At 47.4% G+C, this 14,465-nt stretch overlaps 1 protein-coding gene across 12 annotated transcripts in view; it reads left to right on the top strand.

Annotated features, from left to right (window-relative positions):
- Positions 1–14,465, top strand: part of Eri3 (ERI1 exoribonuclease family member 3) — a 127,768-nt gene that overhangs the window by 52,601 nt on the left and 60,702 nt on the right. For all 12 annotated transcript variants that reach the window (XR_004121026.1, XR_004121024.1, XR_004121025.1 and 9 more), the window contains one exon: positions 11,077–11,149. Coding sequence is in view for 9 of the 12 variants with exons in the window: in XM_031378381.1 (XP_031234241.1) it covers positions 11,077–11,149 (73 nt within the window). In the remaining 3 variants the exon portion in view is untranslated. The remainder of the gene's footprint in view (positions 1–11,076; positions 11,150–14,465) is intronic.

Consider the following 14,465-nt stretch of genomic DNA (forward strand, 5'->3'; position numbering starts at 1 on the left):
AATGTCTACCCTGCCAGCTAACCATTGCTTTGACTTATGTTACTTAGGGTTTTATTCTCCACCCTCATAGAAGTTAAATCATACTCCTCTGGTTTGTTTTGTTTGTTTGTTTGCTTTTTTGTTTTTCCAAGACAGGGTTTCTCTGTGTAGCCCTGATTGTCTTGGAACTTGCTCTGTAGACTGGGCTGGCCTTGAACTCTGAGATCCACCTGCCTCTGCTTCCTGAGTGTTGGGATTAAGGGCATACACCACCACTACTGCCTGGCCAAAATGTACTCTTCTGTGTTTGAATTATTTTGCACAAAAGAACGACAGATAATTCATGTAGTTGTATAAGTGAGTTTGGCCTTTTTGTTGTTGTTTAGTATTTCACTGTTTCTCTGTAGTCCACTGTTAGTAAACAAAAAGCCAAGACCTTCTCAAGCAGCCTGCCTTCAATGAGTTTGTCTTCTGTTGTATGTAACTGGCCTGTGTCTGCCATTTAAACTCTCATGCCAAAACAGTCTTGGTCTTCTGTCTAGGGAGGTTCTGCAGGAGCCAGTGGCAGTGGCTGTGATAGGGCTTCTTTCAGTCTTAGAGCGCTCTTCCTTTTCTGTTCATGATGCTTCTTCTGCTACTACTATGTGCCATTGAGTTTCTCAGTATTGGTGTTTCCCTTCCACTATCCTGAAGCCTGATTCCCTCTGTGAGAGGAGAGAATTAATCTTCACCTTTCCATGCCTGCAAAGGTGAGTGACCTCTGTTTTGTCAGTGCTTGCCAATCTGTCTCTCTAATTCCCAGCCATGGTAATGGAGACATTATTCTGTACTAAAGCAGACCACCAGTTCTCCCTCAAAGATGTTGAATAGATCCGGGCCCTAGGAAAGAAAGACAGGTCAGCTTGCAGTCGTTTCTCTCAGAGGCTCTGGCTTATGGGGGCCTAGAAGGGCGTGGCTCCTGAGCAAATTTGCTCTTGAATGCAATTGCTGGATTTGAAAGGGGAAGATTCTCTGTAATCCTGTTCTTCCCTACCATACCCATGCTGAAAGGGTGGCTGTATCAGTTGGTCCAAATGAAGTTTCTTTTGACAGGCTTCTAACAGCACCTGCAAAGGGCAGACTCAGCTGTGAGGCTGGGAGAGTCAAGGAGCATAGAGTTTGGGAGCTTTGTGTTTCATTTGGCATGGTGGCCTGTGGTGAATGATTTGTGGACTATGGGGCTTAGCTTTGTAGAGGTTTGGGAAGGGATGCTGTGAGTGGGTAGGATAAATTCTCAGTGTCCCTGGCTAAAGGGTGACACAGCTCAGACTTCATAGTTCTGTAAAACTGATTCTTTCAAAGCCTTCGAGAATGTTGGTTTGGGGAAGAAAGCCAGCCAGCCCAGAGAATCCCAGGAGTCTGACAGGCCTTTTTCTCTGCGATTCTTTCTTGCAGGCAGCCCGAGGCAGCCTGTCTCTTTGTTAACAGAGTGACAGCAATGTGACACCATGGAAATAATTACTAACAAATCACGGTGCTGACTGCAAACAGCTCTGTGTCTTCAGAGGCATGTCAGGGTGCATTAGAGCAGGACTGCAGGCTTGGCAAAGGGGCCGAGCCGCTCCTGCACTCAGGCTGCCGGCCTCCCCACTCTGGCCTCTGCTCTCTGTAGCTTACTTACTGCCATGGTGTTGGCCTTTGCCTGCCAGGTCAGCTGAGGGCCAGCTGGGTCTGCAGGTGGCTTGTGGCTGCTCTGGATTCCTTTGGGCAGGTGGCCAGACACTGTCTTTGCCAAGGGCACCTGGGTGATGATGAGAGGTGAAAGGGTGCCCCATTTCTCTGACTCGAGACCTGCTTCTCCTGCCATGCTTTAGGGTTTGAGGATGGTAGTACCTGCTCCAGCAGGACCCAGAGGGTGAGGGAAACCTTGTGTCTGTGTTAGCTCAGCTCCCTCTCCCAACCAGCCCTGGTTTCTTCTTCAATTGCCATAGTCAATTTTTGGTAAGTCGACTTTGTCCATTCCCTCTTGGTTAGCAGAGTGATTGCTCTGACTGTCAGGGCTGTAAATAATGTTCCTGTTGTGTGTGGCTGGAGGCAGCACATCGGGTGGGAAAGGAGGGGATGGAGGAGCTGCAACGACGACGACTCAGCTCTGTTGCTCGCCCCCTCCCCTCTCATACAATATTTATCCAGGGATGGGAGTCAGATACAGCGACCTCAGGGGTCACCCAGTTAAATAGCTTCTGAACCTGCCTGCATTCTAATTGCTGCAGTTGTCCTTTGCTCTGGAGACTTCTCCTCCCCATTGTCTGCTGAGGTACACACTAATGGCTGTCCTCCCTGGCCCTGCTGGGAGGCATGGGAGGGGGCAGTGCTCATTGCTACCTTCCTTTCCCTAGAGATAAAGGAATCCAGGGCTTGTTAACAAGTGGCTTTAGCCAGAAGGACACTATCCATGGTTTCCCTCTCCAACCCCTGCAAACCTGGCTGGAGGAGTTTCAGGCAATGTGCTTGGTGGTTAGCACCAAGAACCTTCACCCATTTTCAGTCTCTGTAGCCAGCACTGTTGACTCTGACTGTAACCAGACTCATGACTCCCTCCAGTGCTGCCTGGACAGGGGGCAGACTCTTGACAGGGATGTTATTCTGTGTCCTAACATTTCCTATAGTAAGATGCTACGTTTGGCTCAAAGATTGGTCAAAAGCAGTTTGTCTGGTTCTTTGGATATAGGTTTTAAATGATACAGCATAGTAACAGGGGAGCCTCTGCTAAGGGTGGCATGTGTCAGCCATATCCACCAGGACTTTCCTGTAAATGTCAGTTCCTTCCACTGTAGTGCTTCTCCCCTAAGGAATGCTGTAGGAAGCTGCCATGGAAGGTGTTAAGACACCAGTCAGCAGTGGCCTGAAATCAGCCACTGAGGCCTACTCTGGACCAAGTAAGAAGTGTGCTGGGGACCGTGGGAGCACCAAGTGATCAGAGCTAATTACAGGGCAAGGTAGACTGAAAATACAGTAAACAAGACACAAAACAAAGGGAGGAACACTGTATGGGGGCATAATTGGCTATAATTTTTAGTGGTAAGCTCTTTTTAAAAATAACAGAATATTATGTTGAGCTGTACTGGCTAGAGCCGGGGCACAGCCCTATTCTTTCCTAGTCCATGAAATAGCCTGATTTCTCTCCTGAAACCCCTAAGTCTCAAACTTCCTAGAACATAGTTTGAAACTCCCTAAGCTTGTTCTAGTGCCGTTGTACCAGGATCAGGACTCTGTAGAACCTGAATGCTTGCACATCTTGAAATAACCAGGGGATCTAGAATCAGGGCAGAGAGGACCAACTAGAGGTTAAAGACAACAGCTGTGTCCTTGTGCAATTATATGGGAGCAGAGGCCAGACTATATCCCAGGTCCTGAGTGTCGAGAGAATACCTCTGTACAGAGCCTCCAGGGGGCATTGTAGGCCATACAAACATAGTTGAGGCATAGGGTCAATATGGTCACAGGCCAGGTGGAAACTATGCTAGGATGTGTTGGGCATCTTGGAGACAGCTTAAGCTCCAGGTTTCCCTATCTGAAAATAAAATAGGCCATTAGCTAAGGCACTGGCCTAAGTACCCTAGAAGCTTCCTATCTGGTACTCAGCCTCCTTCCACTATCCTCCTCCCTGACAGTCTGTGTGTTAAGGAGCTCTGTCCAGGTCTTGGTAGCAGTTCCAGTACTTCCCACACAAGTGAGCACTGTCCCATGAGATGGACACTGGAGAAGAACTTACCTTAATTGTTTGCCTAGACAGGCAGTGGAAAGTATAAGTGATAGGATTTTCAGGACATTTGTAGCACCAGAGAGATGCATGCTACACTTTTCCACAAGGTGTTTGTAACATTTATGTGCTTCCTATGGGTTCTGAGAGGGAGGAATTGCAGGAGAGATAGTCAGTAGGTGGGCTGTCAAAACTAGGAGCTGAAAGAGCTGGAAGGATGGCTTAGCAGTTGGAAAAGCTGCTGCTCTTCCAATTCCCAGGACACATATGATGGCTCACAACCTAGAACTCCAGTTCTAAGGTATCCGACATACATGCAACACACATACAAACAAAACACTCATACCCATAACAATATAAGTTATTGGGACTAGAAAGATGTCTCATTGGTTAAGAGCACTGTCTGTTTTTCTAGAGGACCTGGGTTCAGTTCCTAGTACCCACATGGAAGCTCACAACCATCTGTAACTCCAGTCCCAGGACATCTGATACCTTCTCCTGGGCTCCTCAGGCACTGCATGCATGTGGTGTGTGTGTGTGTGTGTGTGTGTGTGTGTGTGTGTGTGTGTGTGTGTGTGTGTCTGCCTGTCTGTCTGTGTCTGATAGACACACGGACTCAGCACTCATACACATAATAGATTCATCTTTTTAATTAGAAATGGGAAATACTCTACATATAGCTCCTTTAGAGTCTTTAAGCAGTGATTTGGCCCTAGGGATTTGAGGTTGTTTTTCCTTGGGAAAACTAGCAACCTAGCCTAAGGGGCACCCCAGTGCACCGCCTGCATTCTGGTTCTGTTTGGGAACTCTCCCTAGCAGCACGTCTGGGAACAGTTCCAGCTGTGCTGCCAGACCCAGACGCAGGTGACGGCCTTTCGTCTGTACTGTAGGGAAACCAAGAGGAAATTAAATGTCATCTGCCCCCTGCACGGCAGGTTGCTGCCAGATCAGACGCTGTTGATCAGAGTTGTGCAAAGGGCACCCAAGGGAAGGCTTCCGCTGCATCCATGCCCTCTGAGCTGTGGTAACTCCCAGGTGATGGCCTGGCTTAGTCCCATAGCTTTCCCTTCCTGGCCGGGTTCACCCTGGCCTAGAGCCCAGCCTAATACTATATGGCAGCTGTGGACGTTGCCATGCCAGAGAAGCATGTACACTAGTGGGAAAGAGTGAGAAGGGCAGGGTCTGGAATAGAAGATACACAGGAAGCAGCAAATAGACCTGGATTCAGGTTGTGGATGTGTTGCTGAAGATCTTGGGAAAGTCTCAAAAGCACTCCCCTGACATTTGTGGGAAGTACTTTCTGCAGGACAGGTGTGGGGCCTCCCTCACCCCATCTTCTCCAGGTCTGTAACACGTTGACTTAGGACTCCCCGTGGAGTTAGCTACAGCTGCTTTGAAGCAGGGCCACAATAGGTCTGCCAGGAAGACTCAGCAGGCTGCCTTTCACTGCCTGGGCCCTTCGTTTCCTTGCCCTCCCAATTGAGCAGCCCAAGGCCTCTGAGATAAATCTGGGTGATGGTGGTGAAGCAAGGTGTGAGACCTGCCAGAGGTCACCATCTAATGGGAGCTTAGCTGGCTCTTTCCAGCCTCAAACTTGTATGTCCCTTCCTGTTTTAGAGGCCATCAGGATTTGCCCCCGCCCCCACCCTCGACTCCCTTCCTCCTTTTAAGTTCTAAGTGTTCTAGGTGGACCATAGTTCTCAGTTCCTCAATAACATATTTTACTAAGGCTTTGGGAAAAGATGTTTTAGTACTGACAGAGTTCTCCCAATAAAACAACCCCCCTTCACATCACCCCAGCACCCCAGCTGCAGCATGGTTGCTGGTGGTGAGATTCATTAGTGCTCACTGACAGCAGTGGCGACAGAGGCACTCACTGTCTGCTTCCCGCTCCCTCACCCTCTCGTGCTGCTGCTTCACACACACTGATATTTAAATCTGATGGGCTGCTTATAGACTTCTTGTACCATGACAAGTTTGGGGAGGGTGTTGGCGGGAGGAGACAGACAAGGAGCCAGCTGTCATGCTGCTATTTCAAACACTACTCTCTCCTGACCCTTTGCCGGCTCCAGCAAGTGTATCATCTTTCTGAAGCCTGTGGTTGGAATTGTAACCTGCAGATTTCCCAGAGGATGGGAGCAAATGTGGGGACAGACTGGGCCGATAAGTCAGCAGTTCCTTCTCCCGGGGCTGTGGGCAGTCGGAGAACAGCGGAGGGACAGTGCACATGCTTGTTCAACAGGGGATTGAAGCTGAGTCTCTGTGAGTGCTACAGGGTATCACCCTCCATTACCAGGAACAAGGAGGCTCTTCTTCAGCAGTTGCTTCTAGACTCTTATGTTTATGCTGTGGTTGTCTTCCAGATAAACCTAGGAGCCTCTGAATATAGGAACCAGGTTTGAGTAGCTTCTAATTTGAGCATGTTTTGGGTTTTGACAGTGCTCATAAAACTGTGTGTTGGTCAGGTAAGGTTCCTACTTTGTGCCTAGAGAGGGCAGGGGGCTCTTATCTTTTGTACTTGGTACTTGTGTGCTTTTGTCTTTAAACTTGAAAGAGGAGTCCCTAGGTTCCTCCTTTATCTTGTAACTCCTCCTCTCAGTCCATTTTTGAAGCTACTGAGTGGTTCTAGAATTTTTCTCTTTGCCATTTACCTGCAGCTCACTTTTCTAGCATTTTTCCTTACTTAGCCTCATCTGGCCCAGAAGCATCTTCACAAACCCTTGCAGGCTCAATGTCTGCTGATCTAGCCAATTATCTTCTCTGAGCCCATTTTCAAAGTTTGTTTCCCTTGACTTTAAGTCTCACAGAGTAGGTAATGGAGATGATGTTGCTTGCTCAAGGACAATGATCACTTGATAATAGAGCCATAAAGCAGGATTGGGGTGAGGTATGGAGGTGTGGTGCACTGCCTACCCATTGAGGGCCTTTCCAGCACCAGGTCTCCCCATGGTGGAGGTCACTAAGGAACAGGCCAGGCCCCTCTCTTGTTTCCTCATCGAGTTTATTATTGTCAAAAGTGCAGCTATTCAAGACATGAGGGACTGGGCTGTCAGAAGGGTTACTCATCAAATATACTATATACCTTCCAATGGAGGGTAGACCAAGAAGGGTTTTTTTCGGTGGTGGTAGGAGGTATATAGACATAATTGTATTCTTTTGTTGTTGTTTGATTTTGTTTGTTTGTTTGTTTTTCAAGACGGGATAGCCCTGTGTAGTCCCTGGCTGTCCTGGAACTCCCTCTGTCTTGAACTCAGAGATCCACCTGCCTCTGCCTCCTGAGTACTGAGATTAAAGGTGTGTGCTACAATTCCTGGCTCATGAGTTTGTTCTTGAGTTGCCAGGGTCCACTTTTGATGTCATCAGCACCTGTCATCCTGTAGTTCCAGTTCTTTCCTGAATCTAGCACTCCCTGCAGCCTGTCTTATAGGCTTCTAGCCCTCCAGTTTCTGGCTAGGGTGACTTTGTTCCCTGTTCTTGTTGATTCCTAGCCCTGAGTGCTAGGCCTGGTTGGGGCAGGCCGGTGTTGTCTTCCGACATGGCATATCACAAGGGAAAAGGACGATAACTAGCTTTGATAAGTATTTAGAGGCTTGAGTGTTAATTTTTTATACATCAGCAGTGGCCAAGTATGTGAATTCAATTATGAATCTGCTTTTTCTCCACCCTCCTGTCTATGATGTTGTGGTTCAGAGTTGAGACAAGGAACCTGTTGAAATGAGAAACCCCTATTTCCTAGCTTGACCCCCTTACTAATTCAGGTTAAATTGCTGTGCTGTTGCACTGGTGACACATTGTGTCTGCCTCTGTTTGTATAAGAGGATGTAGTGGGGGAGGAAGGACCAATTTGTGCAGAGATAAAAGGTGTCACAGGCAGATAACTAACGTTCCAGCCTCATGCCTGCTCTCATTGTTGCTCAATTTGCTCCGTGTATAAGCCCAGCCTTCCTCTCTTTCTTCCTTCCCTCCCCTTGGTCATATTTTACCTCTATGCCACAGTGTAATGATGCCCTGCGTAGTGGGGGAGGAGATGGGCACCTCTGGCTGACAGCCCTTCCTGATAACCAAATTCCAGCCCATCCATCACTAGCCACTCTCCTCAACTCGAGGAAAAGTGATCATGAAAGGCGGGCTGTTCATCACCCGAGCTCTGTTTATCTCCTCTGGGTGGGGAATGGAAGCAGGAGAGACAAAGAGCCATGTTCCCAGCTAAGTGCTGCCCAGGTTGGTGTGACTGGCATATGCTGGGTGCAGACTTATGCCATGTAGACTGTGGCACTCTGACTAGGTGATATACCAGACTGGGCTACAGGGGTATGGTGTCCTTCCTGGGGCTCAGCCTCTTCACTAACAGAGAATCATAGAGAATTGTGGCAGTTCTGAAATGGAGGACAGCTGGTGACACAACACTCTGAGACTGTTTGTATGGGTGAATGAGAAGGCTACATGAAAACAAGCTGTGTGTACCTCAGAGGGGTCCCTCTGCAGGGTCTTTGCTCTGGCTTATCCTGACCCACTCCTTTCGATGGTTGGGCCTCTGTGCCTTCATGGTCCACTGATGATTTGAGGCATTCCTTGCCTATGTGTCCCTGGAACACAGTGGTTTCTACAAATGAGCAATGTGTATACATTTCAGTGCTGTTGGCCACCAGGACTGACAAGTTGCTCTGAGATCCAGGTGCCATGGCCACCTCTCCTGTGGGGCAGATGGGAATAGATGATGACTTCAGCCTGCTGGTCCCCTCCTCTTTAAGTCACACTCCCTAGGTGGGTATATTAGTTAAAATTCGAAGAGAGAAAGGCATTTATGGAGTAATGTCCCCCACCTTTCTCAACACAGGTGTCTGCTCTCTTGCTGGACCCGCCTTTTGGACTGGCTGTCAAACCTGTATGATCTCTTGACTCAAACCTAGCGATGCTCCCCCATGCTCTGCTCACCTAATCTTCAAAGCTGAGCTCCTACTTACAATGGTTCCACCTTGGCCATACCTATTAGCAAGGGGTTGGGTGTGGGAGCTCCCTTAATGAGCAACTCCCCTGCTTTGCCTGGCGCCAAGCTAGCCACACCTGTTTGCTATCAAGGCTGTCTGGGCCAAACCAGAGCAGTTCAGTTGCAGGTGGTAGGCTTGAATGCTGGCTGGGGTGGGGAAGGTGGGGCTCGATTTGCTTTGTTGTCTGTGGGGAAAGACAATTTCTAACAGCGCTATCCTCCCCTATTCTCATCTTTCAAAGTAGAAGATCTCATTTTGTTATTTAAAAGATCAGCAGGAAACTTAAGAAGTATCTCATCTTCTCTAACTTCTGCCAATCAGAAGCAAGGATCCTGGGAAACATCTGATGATAGGTTTGAGGTTCCATTCTGGTGACTTGAAGGGCCAATGTGTTCAGAGCAAGACCATGGTAAATGCCAAAGTAGGGCCCCTTCTGCCTCTAGGCTCATGCCATTTGAAGAGTGATCATGAACCTTGCTTTAGAGCCCATAGGCACGACTGCCATGCATGTGTTGGGGTGAGGGGTGTCCTTAAAAGGGGCCCCCTTGTATTCATGAAACTGAAGGAAGTTTTGATTTGGTGGGGGAAAAATCCCATTCCTTTTTATGGCCTGGACATAATTGGGTTTTTTCTATTGGCCATCAGTGATGTCATTCCGACCCCTCATAAAGAAGGGGAAATCACACCTGTGGACTCGGTGCATAAAATTTCATTGGGCAACAGTAATAAGCATGACCAGATGATGTTTGGGCAGTTGGGGAGCTTTGTGCCCAGTGAATCCAGCTGCATGGAGACCTGGGCACCATAAACTTGCCTGCACATTTATGCCCGCAGGCTAGTTCAGGGCCCACTGCCAGTGGCTCTTTTCCTTGGGATTAGTATCTGGTTAAAATCTCAGCATTTTAACCCTTTGTGCCAGGAACCTTTGCCCTTTTCTTTGCCAAGTAGTGAAACTATGTATCTGCTGGTACCTGCTGACCTTAGCCTTAGATACCTAAAAATATTGAGTAAAAAAAAAACCAAAAAACAAAAAAAAACTCCAAAAAACCCTGGAAGCTTGAGCAGTAAACTCCATCCTTCCTACCTCTGCAAGCTTCCAAGCTGTGCCTTCTCTGGGATGATCAAGGTCTCGTTGAATATGTGCTGTTGTCACTCACCATTCAGAAGTCCTGCAGTCCATTTCTAGTTCTCTTGTTGGCTTGTTGCATGATTGAGCAAATCCTTTTTCTTCACTGAGTCTGTTTCCTCGTTTGTATAAGTGATGGTGACCACTCTAACTCACTTTGTGTGCTCTATTCTGAGGTAGGATTATGTGATAGAGATGTATAGCTATCTTCCCATGAGTGGATGGATGTTCATCTAACTCTGGCTCTGCCTCTCATGAAGATGAGTTTGGTCCTTGCTGTATTTATGCTGTATATGCTTGGAGAGACAGGGCTGGAACATGCAGAGGAGCGAGCGCTCAGCAACCCTGTTCTTCTCCTTGAATCTGCAGATTTTCAGCATGGAGCTCCTGAATAAAATCGGTATCTCCATCTCCATACTTCAGTCAGATATAGAACTTGGAGAGGCACTCAGGATTCCTGCTGGGCCATGTTCAGATATGAATGTTTAGATGATCTTCCTGTCTGGTTGTTCTCACTGTGGCTCCTGTGGTACAGATACTTCTTTGAGAGGAGCAGGCAGGATCCCACTGAGCTAGACCCTTCCTAACCAGGGGTGATAGCTATAGCTATCATGTACCACTGAAATCCAGCAGAAAAGGGAATCCCTTTTTCTCCACAGCTAGCCAGAACCAACAGGACTCCAGACCTATGTCAGATAGTCATCAGGAGGTGGCTGAGGTTAGCTACAGGAAAAGAAGACAGGGACCGCCTACACTTTTCTGACCAGGCGCCCTGTGTTCCTCTTGCTTCTGGTGGCCTCTTTCCACCCAGAACTCAGTGTGATATTTCTGAAATACTGAGTTTAGCAATTAGTTTCTAAGACACAAAGGATAAGGAACATCAAAGAAAGAGAAGGGAATAATACAATTCAGGGAGACTACAATAAACACTAGTACCAACCTGACAGGATAAGTTTGAGGACAGATATAAGTAAAGACTTTAATGGGTTAAAAATACAATTTGCAAATTAGGAAATAGTAGCAGGTGATGTTATTCTATGTACTATCTCTTGAAACTCATATTTGGTTCTGAGTCCAGTATCCATGGTGCTGGAGGTAGGCTGTCTTTTTTTAGATGGGCCCCCTGCTGATCTGTTGATCCTTGTGGTGTCTTTGTTCAGTAGACTTTTTTTTCATTGTAGCTTAATACTCCACATTTTGGGACATGAGTATTTCTAACTTGTTCTGTTTTCTTCTTGTAGGCTTCCAGGCCAGTGCCATTATTTAGGCTTGCCAGTGGCGGATTACTTCAAGCAGTGGATTAATCTTAAAAAGGTACCATCTGCGTTCTACCCAGGGCCCTTGGTTCTCTTGTCCTTCAAACACCTCCCCTTCTCCAACTCTTGTGTCTTTGTTTCTTTTCTCAATATCCCCCTTTCTCTTCCCTGGGTAATATGCACTGAACCATTGATATGATATGGGGGTGGGGAGCTGCCTGAGGTTCAGGCTGCTGGATGGAGTACTATGGGTGTCTTCCAAACATACATAGAGCTTTTTGATGCTCAGTCTCTGGGCTGAGCTGTGTTGTCACTAGGAGAAATGTGGTCCTGGTTGAGCCTTTTGGAAGGCAGTCTGTTGTGTATAGTTCTTGCTACCCTGCTTTAAGCTCTGGGCAGACCTTACTGCCAGCTCCGCCCAGATCCATGCGTGAAAGACAGGCAAGTGCACACACAGACTAGCTTATTTTTCAACCTGCCTTATTGGCTTATAGCCTTCCTCTGCTATCTCCTGCCTTTATTTTCACTCCCAGCTCAGCACCTTAAATCTGCCCTCAACTTTAGTTGCTCAGTTACCTTCTCCTTGATCAGCAACCTCAAACTGCCCTCCACTTAGTTGGGTTTCTAATCTCCCTATGGCTGCTCTGCCTGAGATCTCACATGGCTGGTCACCTTTTCTCCCTCCAAAAGCATGACGAAATCTCCCTTTCTCTTTCTGCTCCCCATGGCCTCCTGCAGGAACCCACAAGTCCCGACTCTTTCTTTCTGCCCAGCAATTGACTCCTGGCATCTTTATTGACTGATTAAGAGCCAATTGGGGAACAGGAGTTTCGCATCAGATCCACCTGCTACAGCAGTCAGTCTCAGTCTCAGTCTCAGTCTCAGTCTCAGTCTCTCTCTCTCTCTCTCTCTCTCTCTCTCTCTCTCTCTTTCTCTTTCTTTCTCTTCCCCTCATCCCCCCTCTCTATATACACACACACACACACACACACACACACATACATATGCACACATACATATACACATGCACACACATACATATATACACATGCACACACACGCACACATGACTGTGTTCTCTGTGCCTCTAGTTAGGAAGATGGGCTGCCTGAGATGTTTTTGGTCTCCCCTGACCCTAGCAGAGCCTTGTTCATGTATGAGGAGGACAGTGGAAGCCAGAGCCCTTGGGGCATGAAGGAGGATCTTGGCACTAATACAGCACTGTAGACCTAGAGAGTTCGTGTGGGACCTTGCATAGCTAGGGTAGCTCCCTGGTAGAGAATGAGAAAACCCAGAAAACCAGCCTTCCCTCACTTAGGCTGTAGTTCCTAGATAAGCAGAAAAAATAATGCAGGAATGGCTTCTTGCTTCCTTGCTCTAGAGGGGTTATTGCTCCAGGAGGCCCAGGTTATTAGAAAAAAGATAGAGAAAAATAGCCCTGGAGTAGCCTCAGGGTCTGCTTGATGCTACTGACTTAGTCAGCTTAGTGACCCTAGGAATCTAGAAGAAGGGAGACCACAGCTGTAGTCTTAGAAAGGGGAGGCTACTAAGGGGTCACAGTAGGCACTGTGAAGACGGGGGTTTCATACTGGGTATTTAAACAAGGAGATATGCAGGGAGGAGACTGGCTTAGAGGCAGAAAGAGCAGACTGGCCAGGTGGTGGTGGCACACGCCTTTAATTCCAGCACTTAGGAGGCAGAGGCAGGCGGATTTCTGAGTTTGAGGCCAGCCTGGTCTACAGAGTGAGTTCCAGGACAGCCAGGGCTACACAGAGAAACCCTGTCTCGAAAAACCAAAAACAAAAAAAAAGAAAGAGCAGACTGCTTTGGGTGCGTGTGGATGAAGCTAATGTGGAAGAATAGTGGGGCAACTAATTTTGTAAGGATTTGCTTTGAACTGCGATGACCTTGAACTTGGTTCTATGTTTTGTCCTGCTTTCCCCTAGTGTGTGTTCTTTGCACTCTGACACTACTTCTCATCTTTGACTGAAGAAGCTAGGCTCTGTCCTGCCTTTGAGCCTTGAGCTGGCTGGCTCTCTGCGTGAAATGCCCCCCTTGTCATCATCATCAGGCATTTGCCTGCCCCTTGAAGATGTGCTTCAGACATCACTTCTGCTAAACTTCTCTTGCTGTGAGGCTCTTTGGACTTGGAATATCAGTTAACTCAGTTGGAAATAGGTCCAAGCTGTTTCTCCAGTCCATCTGGAGTGCAGTGACAGAGCCTGGTTCTCTCCTGATTCCTCAGTGGGGCTGGAGTGGGGTCAGCTAGACTCAGAGTATGTATACTTGCTGGCCACCTCTTCATTGAGAACTAGCTTCATAGACACCCTCCTGAGTGGAGTGAGGCATGCCTGTATAGATAGACATGCTATCCAGGAAAACAGTGTGCCTGCCAGCTGTCAGAGCTCATCTGAGTCTGCTTGCTGGTCTCAACAAATGCAATGTGAATGCCCGGCCAGGCGAGGCAGGCACTGACCATGAACAATTACTCTGAAGTTCACTAGACTTTTTGGTGTGTGGTAGCTCTCTGCCTTTAGGTTCCTAGGCAGAAGGGCAGGAGAGCAGCTGACCCATATGGTAACACTAGGTCACCTTGGTGCTTCAGGCCATCTTGAGACTCTTTATTCAGTTCTCCACTGGGACACCAAGATATGGAAGGAAGGAATGGGTATAAAGGGAAACTGAGGACTCTATTCTCAGATGACCCTGTGTTTTCTTCTTATGAGGTAGTCCATGCAGGCCTGAGAAAAACAAGGGGGTTTCCTCTCCAGTCCCCAGCTACATTGTGTTTCAAGTATGTGACTGTGTCAGTCACTAGTTCTGAACTCAGTATCTTAACTTTCCTAAGACCTCTAACCTGAGAACTTAAATATTGCCTTTTCAGTCCTCACCTCCTCTTTAGAAACTGTGGACTGCCTCGAAAAGAGTAACTTTTCAGCAGCCATGTTTTGACATCTCCTACAACTACTTCCCCTGTAGCAGAGTGGCTGACATTTGGGATGGTATTGAATGAGCTTAGATTTTTATTGAGCTGTCAACTTAAAGAAAATTTGAAGTCCTGCTCCCAGCTCTTTTCAGGAGATTATCGATGTTACTAGGGAATATGGGGAATATTCATGTGCATGCGTGTGTATGTGCACTCGAGTGTGCGTGTGGGCATGTGCCAGCATACATGTATATTCACATAAACAGTCATCTGCAGAAATACTTGAAAATATGTATACACATAAATATATTTATATACATATATCCATAAAGCACAAAGACAGAATATTATCTCATCCCTAAGCACACATTGGATTACCCTCTGTGTGCCAGGTACTGTGTTAGGTTCTAGGAATGTAACAAAAGAGGTGACTGTTACAGGTCATATG

The sequence above is a fragment of the Mastomys coucha genome, unplaced genomic scaffold, assembly GCF_008632895.1.
Source record: "Mastomys coucha isolate ucsf_1 unplaced genomic scaffold, UCSF_Mcou_1 pScaffold18, whole genome shotgun sequence".
Taxonomy (NCBI): domain Eukaryota; kingdom Metazoa; phylum Chordata; class Mammalia; order Rodentia; family Muridae; genus Mastomys; species Mastomys coucha.